Here is a 21,348-nt window from a genome sequence, read left to right as displayed (position 1 = left end):
AAACAGGCCACACCACCACAGCAAGCGAAACATACACTCTCATCTCCCCCAACACTTCCTCCTTGAGTAAAGGAATTTGAAACAAAAGCCGACACCAGCTCGCAGAAGAGCTGTCAACCCTCACGCAACACCAGGAGAAGAGGCCTGCCAGGCAGAAGGAGCAGAGAAGCACGGCACCACCTCAGGCAGCCGCTCCTCACAATGCTGTGAGGCGAAGCACAGATGACGCGCACCACCTCCCTCGACGCCCTTCCCGCGTTCACGCCCCACCCCGCCTCTCGGCGCATGCGCAGCGCCTCCGCGTGCCGCTGAGGGGCGGGCGCTGCGGGGGGGCCGGATGTGTCAGTGTAGGGTGGTATGAGGAGACCGAAAGGGGACAGCAGGCAGCGGTTCCCTTCTCAGGTGAGGTGGGAGGGGCCGTGCGGGGGAGAGAAGCAAAAAGGAATTGGGCGAGGACTGGAAGCCTCCGCAGGGATGGGGGGAAGGTAGTCTCCTCGTCCCCCGCCACCGCTTGCCTCTCTGATGTGTATGTGGGGCAGCTCTCCTGTGTCCCTGCGGCGGCCCTGCCGCACGACTGGGAAGTGAGAGACCCGCGCGGGCCTGCGTCCCCCTCCTCTGCTGGCTGTTCTAAGTGGCACTGCGACAGGAGTAGCTCTGCCAAATAGCGAGCGCTTGAACTTGAGGGGACCCCAAGGCACACGGCGCATGTTCCGCCGTGCTGCCAGGCGGTGAGCCACCCGGGGGAGGGGCGGGCGGGCGGGGCCGAGCGCGCATGCGCAAGAGGGGGGGGCGGGGAGGGCGTGTTTGGCTGCGCAGGCGCGGGAGCGGGAAGGGCGCCGCGGCCGCAGGCGCGGAGGGGAGCGGGGGGCGGGAGGCCGAGGCCGGTGCGAGGGGTACGCGCCTGCGCGGTGGCCGGGAGCGGGGCGCGGGGGGGAGCGCGGTGCGGCCGGGGCGCCTGCGCGGCCGGGGGGGAGCGCTGGGAACGGCCATATCCTGCCCGTTCGTCAGCGCGGCGCCTGCGCAGAGCGCTGCTGCGGGGACTTGCGGAATAAGCGGAATAACGAGCCTCTGCATCTGCTTGGGGGGACTCGGAGGAGGAAGACATGCTGCTCGATAGTGAGCTCCAGCTGCTGGTGTTCGCCTAGAGGGGCTGGCTGCGGAACGGGGGCCAGAGTCCGGGGGCGCTATCCCCACCCGCCGCACCTGCCTGGGCCAGGGCTTCTCGGGCGCTCAGCCTGTCTCGGAGCGGGGCTTCCACCGGCCGTAGGAGTCACTCGCGGGGCCCGGAGGTAAGAGCTGTGGGGAAGGGGGCAGGCGCTGGGGGAGGGCTCGGTGGCTCGGCTGGGGAGGAGGGCGCGAGTGAGGGAGCGGGGCCTGGGGAGGGGAGAGGTCCGGCAGGGGAAAGTTCGGGGGAGGCCTGCTTAAGGGATTCCCGGAGCTCCTCAGGCAGGGGCAGAGGTTCAGTGGGGTGCCAGGAACTGAGTAAGGAAACGTGAGTGGGAGAAAGGAAATAAAGGCTGGAGTGGAAAACCTGGGGTGACTAACAGCATAACCAAGTAAGGGATGGCCGGTTGTAGTTTTCACCGCTGAGGACTGAGAGGCACGTTTCTCGTGAATTAGAGGCGTCTGGGATCGGTGCTGGTATTTCTTCACTGTGTCTCAGGCCTGTGGTGGTGTTTAAAGGAAATGGTGCATCATCATGCAGTATGGAAAGGCAAAAGAATTCTCTTTCGCAGTTAAATGTGTCACTGATTCAATTTAATAGCTGAGTGCTAGTGCTTGCTACAAGCATTATCTTGATTAATGATTATAAAGGTATTATAAAGGTAAAATACTATTTCTGTAGTGTGCCAGATGCCTGTGCAATGGAATTGTCTTTCCCTTGATGTTTTTTAGAGGAGAGGAAGATATGGAATGTAATGTTATTTGTTGTCATTTTTCTGTAACTCAGATTTATTAAATGTGTTTACGTTTGTGATTGTAGAGCATCATTGTGACATAATGAAAAGGAATACTTTTTTGTGATTTCTTTTTTTTTTCCTCTTTCTTTGCCTTTAGAGTTCTAAGTGTTTATGTCTGGGGGTGGCTTGATGTGAAGCCCTATAAAAGTCTGAAGAATGACACTATTATTTATGCTTTATAAAACAGAACTCTTTGGTTATAAATCCCCCTACATTAGTTAAGTAAAACATACCACTGGCTTCTTTTTCAGTGATATTTTCTAACCAAATGCCCAGAATTACTTGGTTTCATTATGTCACTTGTTTCGTTGTGCCCTGAAGAAAAGACAGATTTTTATTTTCTTAATGGCATTTTGTCATGGATGGGTATCGAGATCGAGACAAAATAATAGCAGAAGTACATTGCAAGCTCTTGTCCTGTCACCATATCAGGAGAGGACAGTAATACAGGAGAGGACTGTACCTACCATAAGATCATAGAAACTACTATCAAATTTGATACCCTGATTTACTTGAGTGTAGTTACCCCTATTATAAAACGAATTGCATTTCCTCCCCCAAACCTCCTGGGTTTGCCCATAGATACAGATCAGGGAGGGAGTTAAAATGTAAGGGGTTTTGGTTTCACGTACGGTCTCCGTGAACATTGCCAACATTGCCATCGCTGATTGCACAGATGACAGTGGAGTGCTCAAAAAAATACTATTTCCTGTGTAATTGATCTTACAATTTGCTGATGTTTTAACATGGAGAAGGTACCAGGACTGGCAATAGTATTAGGTTGATTAGACCTGATAAATGTTGAAGACCATTCCATTCATCAGAGTCTTCTCTCAGTTAGTTTCCACTGAGCCAGCTTGACCTGTGCGTGGGGAGGTTTAGGGTTAATCTCTGAATCTCTGAACTGCAGCTGAGCCTCTAGATGGTCCTAGTGTGAGGTATGTACTGTGAACCGAGTTTGATGCCCTGTGTGATTTTTCTAGATACCATTCTAGTTTACAGAAGAGGGACTTAACAGCATTATTCTTGACACACCCTTCTATTCAGCATTTTACTCTTGGGGCTTTGCCATTCCACTGCCTGGCTCACAGTGGACCTGTAAACTTGAAACATCTGCTTCATTTCTTCCTGGACATTATTTCTGCAGAATTGGGCATAAAGCTTGTACAATCAGGAGCTATTGCGGTGTTATTGATTGCATGCATAGTTTCACACTTGGAAATACCCACTGTAATGTTGTAAAATTCCTTCTCCCAGCATTGGCTTGATTTTCTGCACGACTGGAGTATTATGTAAGATCTTGCTTTATTGCTCCAACCTCTGACTGTTGGTGTTTCCTACTCAGCACAGAGAGGAAATACTACTGAAATGTGTTTTTTTTAAAAAAAAAAGCAAACAAGCTCGTTTTATTGGGAGAATTGCTTCTTGATTCTCAGTTGATAAGCTGCTACTGCATTGTCTTGTGCTTTGTACTTGAGAGACCTCTTAAATAAAGCATGTGTCCCAAGTTCTAGAAACACATGATGGTATGGGAAACTAGCACGAGATGAAAGTATTTGTACCCTTGAGGAGGCAAATAAGCTGTTGTTTTTCTGAAACTATATCTGTAAATGTATTAGAATTTCTTTTCTTGATTTCACATTAAGTGTCCCTTTACTGAACTCTCTAGCAGTTTTTGGAAGGAAGGATTTGAGTGATTCTGGAAGTCTCTTCCTCTTTGCTGGTGTACGTAGCTGCGAATTCAAGAAAATAGGTAACACGCATGAAATGTAATTTTGTGGGGGTTTTGCTTCATTTTTTTTCTCCACATTTTTAGGACTGAAAAGATGCAGAACCACTGACTGTGTAGCAAATGCCTGGAAAAGACTTGAGAGTTCATTTTTATACAGTGAGTAAATTCTTTGTCTACAGGCAGAAGTTGCACCATTGCAATCTGTGAAGTGTACCTGGCTTTACAACTCCATGGATTTTTAGACATCTGTAGAGTTTATAAAGTCAGGACCACTGGAGGGATTAAATACTCCCAACGCTAAATTCATGACCAGAAGATAGTGTTTTGGCCATTGGTATAGCAGATAGTGGTGACTTTAGATACACTGATTAGAGAAAATAGTATTAAAATTTTCATATTGAGATCTTGGTTCAGCTTTTCTTAGCCTGCACTGTAGGTCTTACTCGGGTTCTGTTGTATGACAGTGGACTTTAAAAATGGCTTTTGCTAGAAATACAGCATGTATGTTGTGCATTTTAAATTGGGTCTGATGTAATAGTTGGGCTGTGCATGATATACAGTAACATTTAATGCTTTTAAAAAATTGATCCAACTTCTGATAACAGAAGTAATTTCCTAGCAAAAAGGGGATGCCCTTGCACACACCTTTAAGAGACTTAAATACAGAAAAATTCAGACTATTCATTTGATAATATGCTATTTTTTAAGCATTTAAAATATTTAGGAATCTCATAAGTTCAGTAGTATTGTTTCTGAAAATACATTGGAAGGTTTAGAACTCTGAACACTGAAATTTATTACATATTCAGAAACATTTCATGTTGCATCATGTGTAAAATTAGGGTATATAGTTGGACACCAGGATTCTTAAATTGCTGACTAACAGTTTAAGGTACTCTGAATGACTACCTTTTCTCTGGAGTTAATGTGCCACCCTTTGAGTTAATGGAGGTACAGTTGTAACACTTTTGTATGTGTGACATCAGAAATGGCAGTGACATCTATACAGCATCAATCTGAAAAGACTGATGTGATGTTCTGAAAATGGAAACATCTTCTGATGTCAAACAGAACTTAAAGAATTACACATTTTTAACTATGAATATGCAGAAATGGTACTTGTAGAGGTTCACAGGATGATTTGTGGGACTAAAAGAGCAATTTGTAGTTCAGGTTTTTTTTCCTCCTTTCCATGAAGTCTTAAGTCCTCATATTTACCAAGAAACAGCTATCTCCAAAATGAGTATAACGTGAGTATCTGTTAGGGCTGTGACAAGAACTGATATTTAAGCAAAATTGCATGAGTGGAGAAGATGGTCTAGAAAAACTTACTGACCTTGGAGCCAAACAAGAAGTAGAAGCTTGCTTGCAGAACTTGATCAGATGAAGAAGTCAGTTAACTTAATGATATGTGTATTTTTAAAAGTGTGGCTTTAGTTACTGTTCTGGCCACGTTCTTTGCTCATTGCTACAGAAATTCGTTCAACAGATCATAAATCAGATCGTAATTGTATATAGAAACTTTTCTCTAATAGCAGTGGTTTGCTACTGGGAGGCATCCCACGATTTATTTCTTCTAGATTTTAAAGCTAGTGAGGTCTCACTTATCTTTTCTTAAAAATAAATATTTTTCAGGGGTTTTTTTGTATTTAAAACGGTGAATTTGCTCTTGTATCTGAAAGAGAAGTTCAAATGACAGCCCTGCTTTTAGAGGCATGCTTACAGCAGTGAGACTGGAGAGCAGGTGGAGACAAACACGAAGTCATCTGGAGCTGCTGTATAGCAATGCAGAGAAGCTGCCTGGCTGCCTCCCAAGTGTTGCTGCATAAAGAGGCTAGAACAGACGCTGACTGCATCAATGGAAAAGTTTTCAGTTAACATGGCTAGAATCATGCCTACAGGTTAACTATGTTGACTGTTAAAGAATGTTGTGTATCCCCTCTATCCCCCACAAGAAGCTATTATCTTGTGGTGAAGACATCATGCAGTACCTTCTTCAGATGCACAGAAGGCAGATTGTTGTAGGCTGGGTATCTTGACCTTATACATCTGCCTTCATAATTTCAAAATCATATTAAGTGACACCACTGTATGGGTGCCTTCATTTCCTCAGCTGCTTTTTTGTAGAGGTGTGCAGCCTCAACAAGTTGTGCTTAAAACCCACATGTATCAGTTTGATGAATTTCTTAGAAGCACTTGTGGACACTAAATGAAATTCAGAGAACAGTATTTCACTACTGCATTTGAGAGAAAGTGTTTTTTTAAGATGTCCTGTTAGCTTGTGCTTTTGTTCATACTTCTTCCTAGAGAGAAGTACAGCGTGTCAGTGCAGGCGTTTGAGTCCAGAAGTTTTGAAAATTGCCATCACATGTAGTGTTCTGCCTTACAGACCTCTGCTTGCTAATGACTGTCGTTTAAATTTTACATAATTTTAATCAGGGATTGCAAGCACAAGTGTTACAGCAAATTATATTCAGCTGTATCATGGAAATGTTCTAAAGTCCTGGTGCTTTTTTGGCAGTAATTTATAACTTGTGTGATTTAGAGTTGGTTCTTGGCTAGCAGGTAATTGATACTTCTCTTTAGATTAATATTGCTTATTGAGTTTTACTATTGATGGGGAAAATAATAGGAAGACCCTTAAAAGTGTTTTTATAAGAACAGAAGGGTTTAACAGGAAGAAATCAAAAGTGACAAGAACTGGTTTCTTCTTTGAGGCTGAACACTTTATGGAGATGGCTTCTTGGTGTAAAAAGGGAAATAAATGTAGGTATGTTCTGGGAATTTATTTTCACATACTTTTACATTTACCTCTTTTTCAAAGATGCAATAAATGGCTTATGCCAATAACAGCTCAGAATGCGTAATTAAAAGCAAATCGGCTCCCTGTGTCCAAGATACTTCCTTTGAATTTTTTTTCACTTAGAAGTTACAACATTAATGCTGAAAGTAGTGAAAAGAATTCACCTTGCTGCCCTGATTCCAAAGTGTCACTAATATAAACAGACATAGAATAATGCCTCTGGCCCAGTCTTTCTCCTGTTGACTAAAAACGTACTAAATATGTAATGTCTAAGATACCAGATTTTTCTTTGCTCTTATTCTTATTAATTCAATAATGTTAGTCTTGAATGGTTACAATATTCAAATATGGGTGTAGATGAATGCCATAATTTTTATTTTCAATGGGATTTATGGTAAGATGTAATATTTTTGTGTTAATGTAAGATTATTAAAATTATGCTAGGAAAACCATCACACCTTTTTGAAGTCAGTGTGATCTGTTCTGTAGAAAACACGGCTAATGATTTTTGAGGAAAATATAGAAGGGTTGGAAGTGGAAGTTGGTTGGAATTTGATTCCCCTCTCCTTCCTGTCCTTACTCTTTTTCATGTTGATGTCTGATAAGGTCAGAGAGAAGACTGAACAAAGTAACTTTGAAAATTAAGGACTCTTCCTGCCTGTAAAAACAAGTGTCTGAGAAGCGTTACCTGGTAAGATAGGCTGCAAAGAAGAGTCTTTTTCGAGTGCTTGTAGTTGCTATTTATTATCTGTTAGAAATAAGTGCTGGAGTGAGCTTGCTGTTGGAACGAAACAAGCAGTTGATTCTTACAATGCTTTTCCAAAAACCTGGGTGTGCATGCTGATTCTGAGGGTGCTTTTATTGGGTAATTGCATGATCTTTACATTTAGCAGGTTAAAATAATTCTCATAACCATTTTAAAGTCATGCTGCAATTGCAAGGAGGTGAAAGAATCCAGTAGTTTGGTGTCTCATTTTGGCGATGCTTTGTAATCTCTAAATAGATTATTTGAAAACTTAATTTCCAAAATCATAATGGCAGAAACTGTACTTCAGCTCAAGTTGGTTTTGATAAGCTCGTAGAAATATTAATGCAAGATGGCAACTGGAAAATGTTATGTGAGGACTACCAGATGTTTGTATTACCGGAATGTTGATATAAATAAAAGGCTCCAGAGGGGATTATAGTCTTGGTGATTTGCTAGAGATCAGATCTGCAATCCCATTTGAGTGCTTTAGCAGTGTTTGGTACTGGGTCTCACCGCAGTAGATTGAAAAATGCAGTCCTGCTTAATTTTCAGTTTTGGCTTGTTCGCTGATTAGATGTTGTACCACTTAGGCATTTTCTTCCAGTTATTTTCAACTCCCCAGGAATCTGTTGGGATTTTAGAGGTGTGAGGTATTTCTAGCAGTGGGTTGCTTTTGCAAGAGAAGAACAGTCTACACAGGGGAGAAAACCCCCTGCTGTTGCCAGCCTGTTTTCAGAGTGAGAGCCTTCCCCAGAATGTTAGGAAGTTTTCGTGGCTTTATCTTTTTTATTGGGAAGATGAGTTACATGCTATGAATGTTTTACTTTTTTAAAAAATTGTTAAAATGGCAACTGAGTTACTTGCAAGTGACAGGTAACAATTTACAAGTAGAAACTGAAGCTGTAAAATACTTTTTATGATTTGCCTGTGAGGGAGAATCTGTCTTCAATAAGAAACCTGATCTTATTTCAGAAAAGGGTTTTGTTATTGCCTGTGAACTCTTTTTATTTTAGAAGTCTGCTCAAGCTGATTGTTTCTGTAAAACCTTAGCTAGTGTGTTTGAATTGCATTTTTGCTTGAGAGGAGAGAAATGAGCAGGAACGGATTGGCAGGAGGGAAGAGAAAAGCGGTGAAAAGGAGAATTTGGAGAAAAGGAAAATAAGAGGTTTATTTACTTTTAACGTGCTTATGATCTTAATTAAAAAATTATGAGGAAGATTAACTTCTGAGGAAAAACAGTTTTGAAGATTTAAGCTTTAAGCATCTTGGGATGTAGCTCGAGGATTAAAGATGGAAGTAGAAAGAGTAGAAGGCAAATATCTGGTGAAAATAGGAGTGGTGACTTAAATGCAGCAGTAACTCTAAAATAAAAAAGTTTTATTTGCTTTTAAGGATTTGATTACATTTTATATTGACTGCTGTGGGTGTAATTCTAATATACTTTGGGTAATTTGTAGTTAGGGTTGGATGTGATTGGAGGGGATGCAGTTTTCTGCATCTGTTCAAACACCAACATGAAGCAGTCTTAGAAGAATGTCAAAAATATGACTTGACTTAATGACTGAAGAGCAGAAATTTTCAGTGGAGGATTTGTTTATAAAAGCAGAAGGTTATTTAGAGAACTCTTGGCTGCTTCTTACCACCAACTTCCTCTCTCTTCCCTCAGTTTAGTTTTAGCTGTTTGCTGTTTTATCTGGCGATATTTGGGGAGGAGAGGGAAGGGATGGTAGGTGGTCTACAGCTAAAGAATGATGGTTGTTTCTTTTCTTACAAAATCCATGTAAAACTTGTAATTCTCCCTACAGTACTGATGTTTCACTGACAATTGTCCCATCCTTTAACAGTTTCTTACAAATTACAATTGTTATAGGTGACCAAGCCCTTCCCTTCCCCCCCCCCCCCCCCCCCCCCATTTTACAATTGGAGAATTTGTTTAAGGGGAAAAAAATTAAAAACATAGTGGAAAAGAAACAGTTTTTGAATACTTGTCAAAGTGGCATTTTGGTTACTGAATTCTAGTGGGCTGCCGATATTCAGTGCATTTTGAGATAACTATCTCTCTTACTGTGTTCAAAATGATTTTTCTGAGTAACTCATCTTTTTTTCCATGATCTGGCATCTCAAAAAATAAATAAATCTGGATGTTACAACTTGATAATGAGTTTTCTGAAATAAACTGAATTAAGATCTATGTGTCTGCCTTAATTAAAATCTTTTTATGCAGTGTCCACAGGGCCCTGTTATGACCTCAGGAATTTGGCCTTCCATCGAAGTTCCTGAGTGCTACTGATGGTATAATGGGGACAAGTTACAAACTTGAGTTAGGATTGATGTATAGTGCCTTGGGATCAAGAGAAAAGCACAGGACTCTCAACATGTGACAGAGATCATTTGCACTCTATTTTGAGGGGGAGCCAGGTTCTTTCTATTTTTTCTGTCTCCCAAATGAGTTGTTGTAGGTCCTTTAGCCTGGTATGCATCTTTCACTGGATGCCAGTTCATTCCTTTTATCTTTATGCTGTGATTGTGTTGATTTTTCCAGTTTATTATCTTACTACTGAAGATTGTAAATAAAAACCCATGTCTCACTTTGAGTTTAGCAGGTTTTGTGGCGCTCAACAGGGTACAGGTTAAGTAACATCTTTTTTTGTTTTTTAATTGTAAAGTACAAAAGGTAGAGGAAGGTGTAATGCACATGCTCCTGGTTTTTAGAAAGTGTTCAAGCTTAATTCACTAACCATTTTTTGGCATGAATTATTCTTTCTTCTAATTCGGGCACAGTTAAGTCTGTATATATACCATTCATGTTACTCCCCTGTAGTTTGTTTTTTCCAAGCAGTGATTGGCTTCTTGTTGTAGAACTGTTCACACTTCTTTGTTCCTGAAAGATAAGCCTCTTGCTTTTGGAAACCAGTCTTCCTTTCAAGATGTAGCTCTCTGTTATAGGTCACTTTCATCTTTCCGAAGTGTGTATTTCTAATCTGAAGTCTAATTTTATTGGTACAGGTTATTTGCTACGTTGCAACTTAGTGTAACCTCTGGAATTCACTGTGGCTGACTTTCAGCCTGCATTTGTAGCTAGACAAAATTTCCTACCACACAGGAGACATTGCAGTCAGTATCACTTAGCCTGTGCTCATGACTGCCATGTGAATGCTTTGCCCAGCATTGCTTTCCTCTGGTATGATGCTGTGTTTAGTATACACGTTCAAATCTGAAAACTTAAGCATTTTATTCATCTGCTAGTTAAACAGCATTGCATCCCATTTTGCTCTTTCTGTTAAGTTGGCTTTTTTTCCCCTTCTTTTTCTTTCTTTACAGCAGTGAATTCAGACCTTCCATTGCCCTTTCCAGGGTTTTGAAGAATGTAGGAAGATACTGGTCTTTTCCTGTGCTTCCATATCTCATGCCCTTGTTTTATTGCTCCAATTATCTTCATCCTGCTCCTTCTCTCTGGGCTGTTCTTGGATAGTCTTTGATACGTTGCTGGTTCAAGAAACAACCACCCCATATTTCGAAACACTTTGTAAAAGGAGTATATTTTTAATAGGCTTCTGTAAGTTATCTTTTGCTGAATAAAACTTACTGCAAATGAATGTACTTGGAAATTTCCAGTGTAAAGTACTGGTTTCTTAAAAGGGAGTTGGTTTATCTTGAGTAGAAATTGGCAGGCTATTTAGCAAAAGTCTAGTAATTTTGAGGCCTCTTCTAGAATTGAGTTAATGTTCCCCACCTCTCTTGGGTCAAGTCTTTGCTGCTCACAGAATATTTTTTGATGATTCCTACAGTAGATGAAGTTTTGAGCTGAGAAGTCTTGGTACAGCAGTTAAGTCAGGAGGTAATTATGAGGACAGAGTAGTAAGGGAACATTTCCTGTGCTTCAAAAAGGTCTGATCTGGCTCAGGTTCTTAGACAAAATGTTCTCATCTGGCAGTGGTTGTGAATGAGGTGAGAATTATTCTTTTTCTTAACTGTAATCTTAGCTATGTCCAGAGACAAGGGCTGTTTGTTATTTATATCGAAGGAAGTGAGAAGCTCACAGGTTGTGTGGGCTAACAGGGGTCTGTAAGATAATATTTTATATTTTGTTTCCTGTGACTTGATATTTATGCTTTTACCTTCAAGTGTGTCCAGGCTTCTCCTGACCAGAGAGAATTTTGATGCCCAAACTATTTACAAAATGTTTTCCTAAAACCTCTGCCTGTGGCACTTTTTAATTCACTCCTAGTTCAGAGATGCCAGCACTGTTAGTGAAGTGTGAAGTGGTGAAGTATTAAGTGTTTATGAACAAATAAACAGCAGGGGTGCCCTGCCAATTTCAGAACTTTACCTTAAGTCAGCTGTGGTTCCTTTTTAAATGCATTTAATACTGGCCCACGCCAGAAGAGCAATTCGGCGTTTGAAGGTGGAACATGGCATGCTTCTAAGCATAAATTTCAGTGACCTTTTATGTGCTTCCCCTGGTGGTGTGCTTGATAAGCAAGGCAAGTGGCAGGTTTTTCCTTACTGGCAATTTTTGCAAAAGACAGTGATCGGTATTACCCGTTTATTCCCATTATGACTTGCTACAGTAGTAAAAGTACCAGTGATGTCACTTGATGACAAGTATTTGACAATTGACTGTTGTATTGAGCTACGTAGGAGTATGTTGGAGTTTAACATCACTTTTTAACTGTATTTAACTGCCTCACAAAGCATCTGTAGAAAGCTTTGACATACCAGACTGAAAGTATGTTCCAAATAGTAGAAAATCTTTAAAATCTAGAAACTTTGAGCCATTTTAAAAGCATAACAAATGACGCGCTATTATGCAGCAATTCTATTAGCACGTTGTCATAACTTTTATTACCACCTGCCTGTCCAGGCCATCTGGGAGGAAAGGATGGAAGATATAAAAGAGACAGGACCATTTAATATCCTCCGAGTAACTGTCAATCTCAAGCTCATGCATTTGTCTTGTCTTTAGACCACAGAAGCTTTCTAAAACTTGTTTGCATATGTAAGATAGAGGTAGTGTTTAGGTGCATCTTAAAACCTTGTTGAAATACAGAAAGTAGTTGCTAACGTTTCAATTTTTGCATCACATGATTATTTTTCTTCCCCATGTATATGGTTGATGGCTACAGCCCTCTGAAGTTTGCTCCTTGGAGGCCAGTGAAAAATAGAGGAATTTAGGATTGACTTCTGCCCTCCATTCAGGAAACCCTTCGATTTTTGTAGGCTGTTCCAACAGGCTTCATGAATGTGCCATTGTAACATAAAAAGCTGTTGTTTTTCTCCTCTTTGCCTCCTCGTTAATCCCTCATTTTCATGCCATAAAGGGAGGTGTTACCACTAAATTTACCCATTTGTCTTTAAGGAGCACCCTCTGGAGTCTTTTAACTGTGTAATTACCTTTAGTGTTAAACCACTTCTCTAATGTGTGTGTGTAAGAGATACTGAATTGCTTCAGTTTACCTGGAAGTAGAGGTCGTCTTACATAAAACTGTTTATTGTTGATCCATACCTTATGTGGAAATCTGTTCCTTAGGCAAACTGTTCTGGAACTGTTATGTGTAATTTTGAAGCCAGGCAAGGAGAGCAGCTTTGTGGCCTCACAGGCACTGGGAGGATGCTGATCAGACACTGCTGCTGCTGACTTTCCAGCCATTCCTCACATGTTGCTACAGGGTGTCTTGGCCGTGCCCAAAATCCCTCGTAGGAGCAGGACTGCGTAGTTTGTTGTGGCTTGAGGTTGAATTCACATCTCCATTTTGGCCATGTATGTAAGGAGATGGATGGAAGGCCATAGTATTATCATTTCAGAGAACTCAAAAGTTATTTTAAGCCAAGCTAATTTTATGTATTTTCTTCATCCCTTTAATGGTTCTTAACTAAAAGTTGCATTGTTTCTCACTCTGCATAAGGAACTATCTTAAAAGAGATAGGAACACTTTTGCAAGTACTTTGAGTAAAAAGGTGTTAGTTAAAAACTATAATCACTGAAACTAAGTAGTTTTAACAACAAACCACAAAAAAAATCAATTTCATGTCCCAATCGTGTTTTGTTTATTCATTGTGCTTTCTTCTGGTCAAACCTTTTCATTGGGGTTAGCATCTTGTTGCTTAGTGAGCAGACAGGTTGCTGTCAGTGAGATGAGCTTCAGACAGAAACTTCATCCTTTCCCTGGTTGCTTATTCTCCTCTCACCAGTTTGTGTCCCAGTTGTTTTGCCTGTGCTATAAAACAGATCACTGGAATAATGTAGATTAAAAATGGCTGTGAATGTAACAATGCAGCAGCCTGGGTGGAGTTGAGCAGTGCTTCTCTGAACCCCGAGGGGAAGGAAAGAGCTTGGTTCTCTCCTGACCGTAGACTGAAACCAGCAAAAAGGCGATTTTTCACCCAGCCATGGAGAGGAGGAAGTGTGCTTGTGTTGGAATTTCAGGTTATATCTGTGCCCCAAAGATGTGTGACTGGAGACAGTCAAAGATGTGTGACTGGAGACAGTCAAGTGATGATGTTCTTGGGAGGCAAGACTGAATGTTGCCCATGGAAGGGCGATTAGCTCAGTATTCAAAGTACTGTCTGCTAATTTTGGCTTAATTTGAATGACATGGAGTGGAACAATTGAACTTCTTTGAAGGAATTGTGGTAATTTTAAGTTTAATGTAGTAAAACCTGCAGCAAGTACCTGAAGTGCATGTTGATGTCCCTTTTTGAAATGCTGATTTTAAAATCAGCATCTTAAAACATTCTTTTTTCTCCTCATTCCACCTACACAGCACAAACTGTGAATGCAAGAAGTTTGTAAAGCAGTTTGATCTGAGAGCACTTGGTTTTAGGTTCATGCTAGTTGCCTGCAGTGGAGATCTTAAGAGTTAGTTGTTTGCCCCTGAGCTTTGCTCCAGGAAATAAATTTCCATCGAGATAAGCGTGCATCTCTGCAGGGTTAGATGCTTATTTCTTAGCTCCTGATAGCCAGTATCTCTTTTTCAGTGTTTACTTGGCCTCACTGGTGCTTTTTTAAAGAAAATTAAACCTGAAAAAAAAACCCACTGTTGTTTTACGGTTACCTAATACCGGTGTACCGGTATTTCCAGGTACTGTCTGAAGGTGCATACAGCTCCAAACCGAAGTGCACAAGCCGTAGGCTGGAGTGGAGGCTGATGCGAGCCTTGCTGGGAAGAGGTCTTGTCTGCAGCTGGAGCCTGCATTCAAATCCAGACCTACCCTGCAACTGCACTTGAAGGCTCCAAATTATATCGATAGCAGTTTGGGAGGAATTATGTGCCTATATGTTGATGTGTTTATTGTGAACATTCTCCTGTTGTTTCGAGGTGTGGGATTTTTAGGTATATATTCTCTGTGCTTTCCACCATTTCCTTTCAACAACTAATGACTCAGCCTTCCTCAAGAGGTGAGCCTGTGCTTTACTTCCACCCAACCCCCACCCCCCACCCCCCCCCCACCCCCCCCCCCGCAACAAACCTCATTATCAGCCTTTGTATTTATAGCAATTCATGCTGCAAGATAACGATTTTATGTCTTTTACTCACCCTTTTTTTATCCTTCTGAGGACAAAACAGCAATGGAGTTCTTGTGGTTCACTGTCCTGTGCAGTTCGGAGGAAGGCAGATAAATACCACCTGTGAAACAGAAAGTGTTTAGCAGGAGGCTAAACTGTAAGGCATGTGTGATGCTTTTATATGTCAGAGTTACAAATCCTAGTTTCCAGTTCATCTTGGAAGATATTTTGTGTATCTGCCTTGGGGATCAGGACTCAGAAGTCAGAGATGGGTTAATTATTTTGTTTTAAAACCTCCCTTCTGATAACTAAGTGCCTGTTTTATCAGTTGTGTCTGTGTAGTCATTCAGACGTGTTGCAGTGGTTTTAACCCTGTATGTTCTCTGCAAATTACAGTTTGACTTGGCACTTACGCTAGTGAAGTTCTCACCTTCTATAAAGGCAGTGAGAATTTCATCTGGCCTGAGGGATTCAGTTTGAAGTAGAGAAATCATTACCAACACCTTCCCTAATATAAGTCTTTAGGAGAAGGTTTAAGCTATAGGGAATTATTCTGTTGATGTTACTGGGAGTCATTCTGAATCTAGGATTTTCTTTTGCTGTTGAGTTAGGGTTGTGTGTTGCTACTTGTAGCTTTTTCACATTAAGAACTGCATTTGTTAAATCTAATCTCTGAATAGTCTGAGAATCTCAAAATTAAAAATAGGGAGTAAGTAGTGGGTTGAAATGGTGGCCTCAGGGTAAAGTAGTAAATCCCAAATCAAGTGGGGAGTCTCCTGTTTGAGTCTTGGACTCCTTGAAGGAGATCATATGCTAGGCTTATTCCCACAAGGAGCTGCATGTTGAAAGAATGAGTGGAGGTTGTGTATCTCCTCTTCAGAAAACACGGTTGCACTTTGTGTAACAACATATTTTGAAGGTGCATGGGGAGAGAGAGAAAGCATGATGGCTTTAACTTGTGTCCCATGAGACTTAACAGCACTCCTGACATTTTTTTCTCTTATGTTCTTAGTTTTGGGTTTTTTTTATCTTTTTGGGACTGACAGGGTGAAGATTATATATTTCTTCTGCTGAGTTGTGAAATTCTGTTTAATCTTCAAACTGGCGATGTCAAGGGTGCCGAGTCCTCCTCCTCCGGCAGAAATGTCGAGTGGACCTGTAGCAGAGAGCTGGTGCTACACTCAGGTAAGGCTACACTGTGCTGAGATTTTCTTGAGATAACACAGTTAGAACCTGTGGTAAGAAATTTATTCAAAACAAGTTTAAAGTCTGGGGTTTCAGACAATGTCATGCTTGCTACAGTGAGTGTTCACAAAGGCAACAGTCAAATGTTGCTTTCTGCCGTTGGAGGAACTTTGGAGGAGGCAACTGGGGAAGTTGGAGTGTTCCAGCTGTCACTGCCAGCCATTTCCAGACTCTGTTGTCTTATGCTTGGGGGTTATTTGTCACGTAAAACACTCAGTAAAACTTCCAGGTTTTTGAGTTTTGCCTTTAAGATGGCTGGTATGAATGAGCATGAATGACCCTAAACCAGATTATTATCCTCTGTTTTAAGATCAAGGTGGTGAAGTTTTCCTACATGTGGACCATAAACAACTTTAGCTTCTGCCGAGAAGAAATGGGTGAGGTCATCAAAAGCTCAACATTTTCATCTGGAGCCAATGATAAGCTCAAATGGTAAGAAATAGAGCAGAGAGGTTCACCCTGTTTGTACAACTGTGTGAAAGAATTTGGGGTTCTATAACAGAGGAAATCTCTAAAAAACCTACTTGTACTGCACACAAGTTCTTGCTTCCTTGCATGTACAGCATATGCACTGGGAGAGCTATTGCTTCAGCACAATTGTTGGGCACACAAAACAAATGTTGAGGATCTGGCTGTTTGCAGTGTTTCTCTGATAATGGAAACATCTGGAGTAATAGAAGCCATCACTGGAAGGGAGACTACTTCCTGCCTTGAAGCAGAGATGTGCTGTGGAGGATTATTAATGTCTTAAGCTTGGGGGTTTTTTGACTGATGTTTACCTTAACTGGCTGAGTATACTTAGCCAGCATATTCAAGCGCTATTTCAGCCTCCCAGTTTCAGTCCCTAATACTCCATGTTGTTAAAAAGATAATTTTTGCCTGCACTCTAAATCCTGCAATTTAAGACTATTGCTACTGTATTACTTTCCTCTTTATGACAGCTTTTTGTGAATTTGAAGACTTAACACAGAGGTGATCAAATTAATGATGTCCTGTAACTCCTTCTACCCAGGAGTTCCTGCTTCTTAAAGATGACAATATTTTTGCCCTTTTCCTTTCCTTTGAAACCTTTATCTCCCCTGAGTTCTCATGTAATAGCCAGTAACTCAGAGTGGACTTTGGTAGAATGTGTATCTTCTGTGAGTTGTCTGACCTGGTAGATCCATGGACACCTGGTCCTCGTTTTATTCCTTGTTGCTGATATTGTTTTAGCATATTTTTTTTCCAAACCTCCTTAGGACAGAATGCAGCAAATCAGCCACTAAATTTAGTGTGTGCATATGTGATACAACTTGTGTTCCCTTCCTTTGGGTGGCAGACGCGTGCTTTCCTTGGAGTGCTTTTTGTGATTAAATTACCTACCTTTATAACCTTTGCTAGTCAGATCTCATTCTAATGTCTAGATCTTTCTGATCTTTGGTGGTAGTGTTGTGTGTTTCAGCTGTTAGTCATTTGGCCTAGTTTTTGCTGTCAAGTTTCAGGTCATGGAAGTGCTTACGAGTTAGCCTGTTCCTGCACTTACTACCTTTTCTTCACACAGGAGTAGTTTTCTCTTGCCCTAGTATTAAACGTTTTTGAGAAACTACCAGCTTTCCAGAAATCAGTTTTTCTCTTCAGTTGCTTCCTGTGGAGTTTTACCTACTATTTCTCTGGATTTGTTGCACTGCCTCAAATCCATTGCCTCCATTCTACTATTTCTTTCACTTTCCTTTTGTGAAAGTTGTCATTGAAGGTGCTCTACAGTAATTTAAACCATGCACACACACACATATACCCTCTTTTCCCCTGTATTTTTTTGAAGTGGTTTGCTTGTGGTTAGTGCCTGTGTATTATGACCTGGCTTGAAGGCGTAGCATAAGGCTGACTGTAACATACAGTTCTACTCTATTTACCTATCTATTATTTCCTTGTGGTTCAGTGGCTGTTAAACAAACTTGTTGTACATTTTATTGTGAAAATCCTACAATGCCCTTTCTTTGAAAGCTGTGAATGACCTGCCAAAAACTGTTCCTGACATCTCATTCAGATGCCTGCTTCTACAGGTGTTTACGTGTGAACCCTAAAGGCTTGGATGAAGAAAGTAAAGATTATCTATCCCTTTATCTGTTGCTGGTGAGCTGTCCAAAAAGTGAAGTTCGAGCAAAGTTCAAATTCTCCATCCTGAATGCTAAAGGAGAAGAAACAAAAGCAATGGGTGTGTAAAAACGGTGTAAAAACTCTTTCTGTCTGATGGGGTCAGTTGTTTGTCTATTGCCGTTTGATCAAGCGAGTCACTTGGCTGGTATTTGAAGCACAACATCTTTCTTTCAGAGAGCCAGCGAGCATATCGATTTGTACAAGGCAAGGACTGGGGGTTCAAAAAATTTATTAGAAGAGACTTTCTTTTGGATGAGGCCAATGGACTTCTTCCAGATGACAAACTCACTCTCTTCTGCGAGGTAAGTCTTCCTGTACAACTGAAAGAATAGCAGTTCCATTAGCCTCAGGTAGATGTGACCTTGTCTTTTGTCCTTTCTTTTAAGGAGTCAGAGGTGTCAGGAAAAGTACTGGATGTTTATATGGCACTTAAATTTTTATTTGTGTGTGTGCGTGCACACACCTGTGTGGCTGATGGCTTTTTCTGTGTGATTCATCACGTTTCACTTCCATTTATTTTTTATTACTTTGTATTTGTCTTTTACCTGTGATGATGATAGGAATTAAGCATGTTTGATTATCTTTTCCCTTCTGGTTTAGTGTTCACATCCATCTGTTTGTACTCCTTAATTTGAAACTCACTTGGGATAATAACCAACACTAGTTCTGTAGTGGAAACTGGCCTGCCTGTTACTTGTCTACTGAATAAAGAAGTGTTTTCTTTATTTTCCTAGGTGTGTCTATATAGCCAACAAAAAGAAAAAATTAAACATTTAAGAGAAAGGAATTTTACAGTAACCGCAATTTTCTGTTCATTGTGTTTTTCTACAGCTGCTTACAAAATTATTTCACTAAGAGGAATTTCAGACAAAGAGGCAGACAGTTATTTCTAAAACTAGATACTTAAGTTCAGAAACCTTAATGAGTGAATTCAAACTCTCTTAATTTAGTGTCTTCAGAGCTTCTGCAGTCTTACTTCCATTGTCTTCTTTTAACTGTAAAATACATCCTATAGCTGTGACTTTTGCCGGAAGGACAGGTAGGATGAGTTGTCCTCTCTTTGGATCTCCTGCAGTGTTTTATGGGAGTCTTTTTTTCTTTTGCTGTGTTTTCTTTCAGGAGTAAAAGAAATGCTTCAGTCAAAATTGTTTGACTGCTGGGGTTTTGGGTTTTTTGTTTTGTTTTGGGTTTGCGTTGGTGGGGTGGTTTTTTTCAGTTTTGTTTGGCCATCATAAGCATGCACATTTAACAGATATCTCCTAAAGCATGTGTATTCAGTCAGTAACAGACATTGTCATGGAGGGAGCCCTTCCTTTAACGATTGTAGTAATATGGGAGGAGAAGAGGGCAGTTATCTTGGATAACATCTCTGTAGGTCTGGTAGGTAGTTTCCTTCATGATAGAAGAGCCAGAAAACTTAAAATCGTGGAGCAAAACTCAAAAATTAATGTCTGAGAAGGGAATTCGTGAGGTCCAGTGCAGATAAACCTGAGATCCACCAGTAGTCTTGGCAACTAGTACTACATCAAGTCACTCCACTCTTTACTGAATTACTCCCTTCAAAAGCTTCAGCTCAGTGTTTTTGTTTGTTCTGAATGAAGAAAAAAACTTGCTGGCTTCACCTGGCCTTGACAGCTGTTCTCCCAGTTTGTTCTACCAGTGTAGCATGTAAGAAATCTTAAGCTTAGTAGTATCAGAGGGGAATGTTTTGTTGTCTGGAAACAGTCTGGTGAGAACTTTCAACAGTTTGGTTTGGGGTTCCCCCACCACCACCTTTTTTTTCCTTTCTTTTTTCTTTCTTTTTTCCTTTTTCTTCCCTGAGCTTATAAGTCTCTTGGTGTGTAACCCGGTGTGCCATATCTCTCCTAATGCTTCCCTACTGGCCACAGGTGCCAAGTGATGCTTCTCACATCTGTACTTTCAGCAAGCATGTTTTATGTGTAGAAACTCTCTAAGGCATTAGCAATACTGGATGTTGAGATGCTTTATGTTGGAGTTTTCTGTAGACCTGAAGGTTGCTGAATGTCTCTGCTGCACCTTCTCATTGCTTTAATAAAATCAAAAGGAAAAAGCCTTTTGCTCTCTGCTCATGTCTGATGCTGAACATGGATAATGTCTTGCTGAAAATGCCATTAAGGCAGAGAATGATGTTCCTTGTCAAGCATTTCCTATGTGACTTCATATAGTTGTCGGTTTGGGGATTTTTCAACCTCAGTTTTGCAGGCTGTTCATATCCCAGCTGCATTACTTTTTGCTGTTTAAATTATATTCCAACATCATAGGCAAATATCATTCCACTAAATCTCTAAGAAGAATGGTTTTACCAAAGTTATGGCAATAGCTCTCTTCTGAGCCAGGCAGTGTTGGTTCCCTTGCTAAGATGTTGACTTTACCTATTTTGACCTCTAAGGCTGGTCACCACTCAGTATCTACAAGTCTAAACTTATGTAAAAAGTCATGTGATAGATTTTTGTGTCAGTAACATGACTTCCTTTCATATATGAAGAGGATTTGTTGATTGAGACACAGTTTGGAAGTCTTTTTTGGCTGGTCTGTAATCAGTGTTGGATTCCAGCAAGGGATCTACATCTTAGAATTCAATTTTAATGAATCTGAGTTTTCATCTATCCTTGAGTCGGTGTTGCTGATCTACATGTCACAGGGCAAAAAGTTGATATAACTGTCAAATTAATGACAAAGAATATTAGCTTCCTCATATTTGCTCTGGCTAATCGTTAGTGCCCTTTGTCAAGCAGCATCTGGTATTTGAGTTCGAGTGTTGTATAGTTTGTACAAGATGTGGCTGCCATCAGAAACCCACTGGAGGTTTCTCAAGAGTTTGGGGTATGTGCTGTCAGCATGTTTTTCCCTTAGAAGATGCTTCTGTCATCTCATTTCATAATACACTACTTTGACGTAACTGTGAAGCTTCCTTTGCTGCCCATTGTTCTTTGGCCATTGCTTATTAGTAGAACGGAAATTTAACTTGGACTTGACAGCAGATCCAGGAAGGAGTTTCATCTATGTTTTCCTGTCAATCAGCTTCTTCCTTTATGCTTTGTTTTAGTGGGGTGGTGTTAGTTACTCTGATCTTTCCTAATTGGAGTCTGCTGTAGAAGGCTGTGATTTACTGCATGTTTAACGTAAGGGTTTGGTGCTGAATAGTCTTTTAACTGTTCCCTTTGTGTAGATTATTCATCAGCTGGTATGGCTACC

At 40.8% G+C, this 21,348-nt stretch overlaps 1 protein-coding gene across 6 annotated transcripts in view; it reads left to right on the top strand.

Annotated features, from left to right (window-relative positions):
- The first annotated feature begins 277 nt into the window (after window positions 1-277).
- LOC119159079 (speckle type BTB/POZ protein) overlaps window positions 278-21,348 on the top strand; it is a 28,503-nt gene continuing 7,432 nt past the window's right edge. The window contains exons 1-7 of one of the 6 annotated variants that reach the window (XM_037411601.1): window positions 278-402; window positions 1,095-1,289; window positions 3,778-3,849; window positions 15,798-15,936; window positions 16,307-16,428; window positions 18,039-18,190; window positions 18,307-18,434. In XM_037411601.1, coding sequence (XP_037267498.1) covers window positions 15,859-15,936; window positions 16,307-16,428; window positions 18,039-18,190; window positions 18,307-18,434 — 480 coding nt within the window. In that variant the 5' untranslated portion in view covers window positions 278-402; window positions 1,095-1,289; window positions 3,778-3,849; window positions 15,798-15,858. Of the gene's footprint in view, window positions 403-957; window positions 1,290-3,777; window positions 3,850-7,102; window positions 7,188-15,797; window positions 15,937-16,306; window positions 16,429-18,038; window positions 18,191-18,306; window positions 18,435-21,348 lie in introns of those variants that run through there. The other 5 variants (XM_037411600.1, XM_037411602.1, XM_037411598.1 and 2 more) reach the window with 5 other exon arrangements.

The sequence above is a fragment of the Falco rusticolus genome, chromosome 18 (assembly GCF_015220075.1).
Source record: "Falco rusticolus isolate bFalRus1 chromosome 18, bFalRus1.pri, whole genome shotgun sequence".
Lineage (NCBI taxonomy): Eukaryota > Metazoa > Chordata > Aves > Falconiformes > Falconidae > Falco > Falco rusticolus.
The sequence above is the reverse complement of the archived record's forward strand: the minus strand, read 5'-3'. Positions and strand labels throughout refer to the sequence as shown.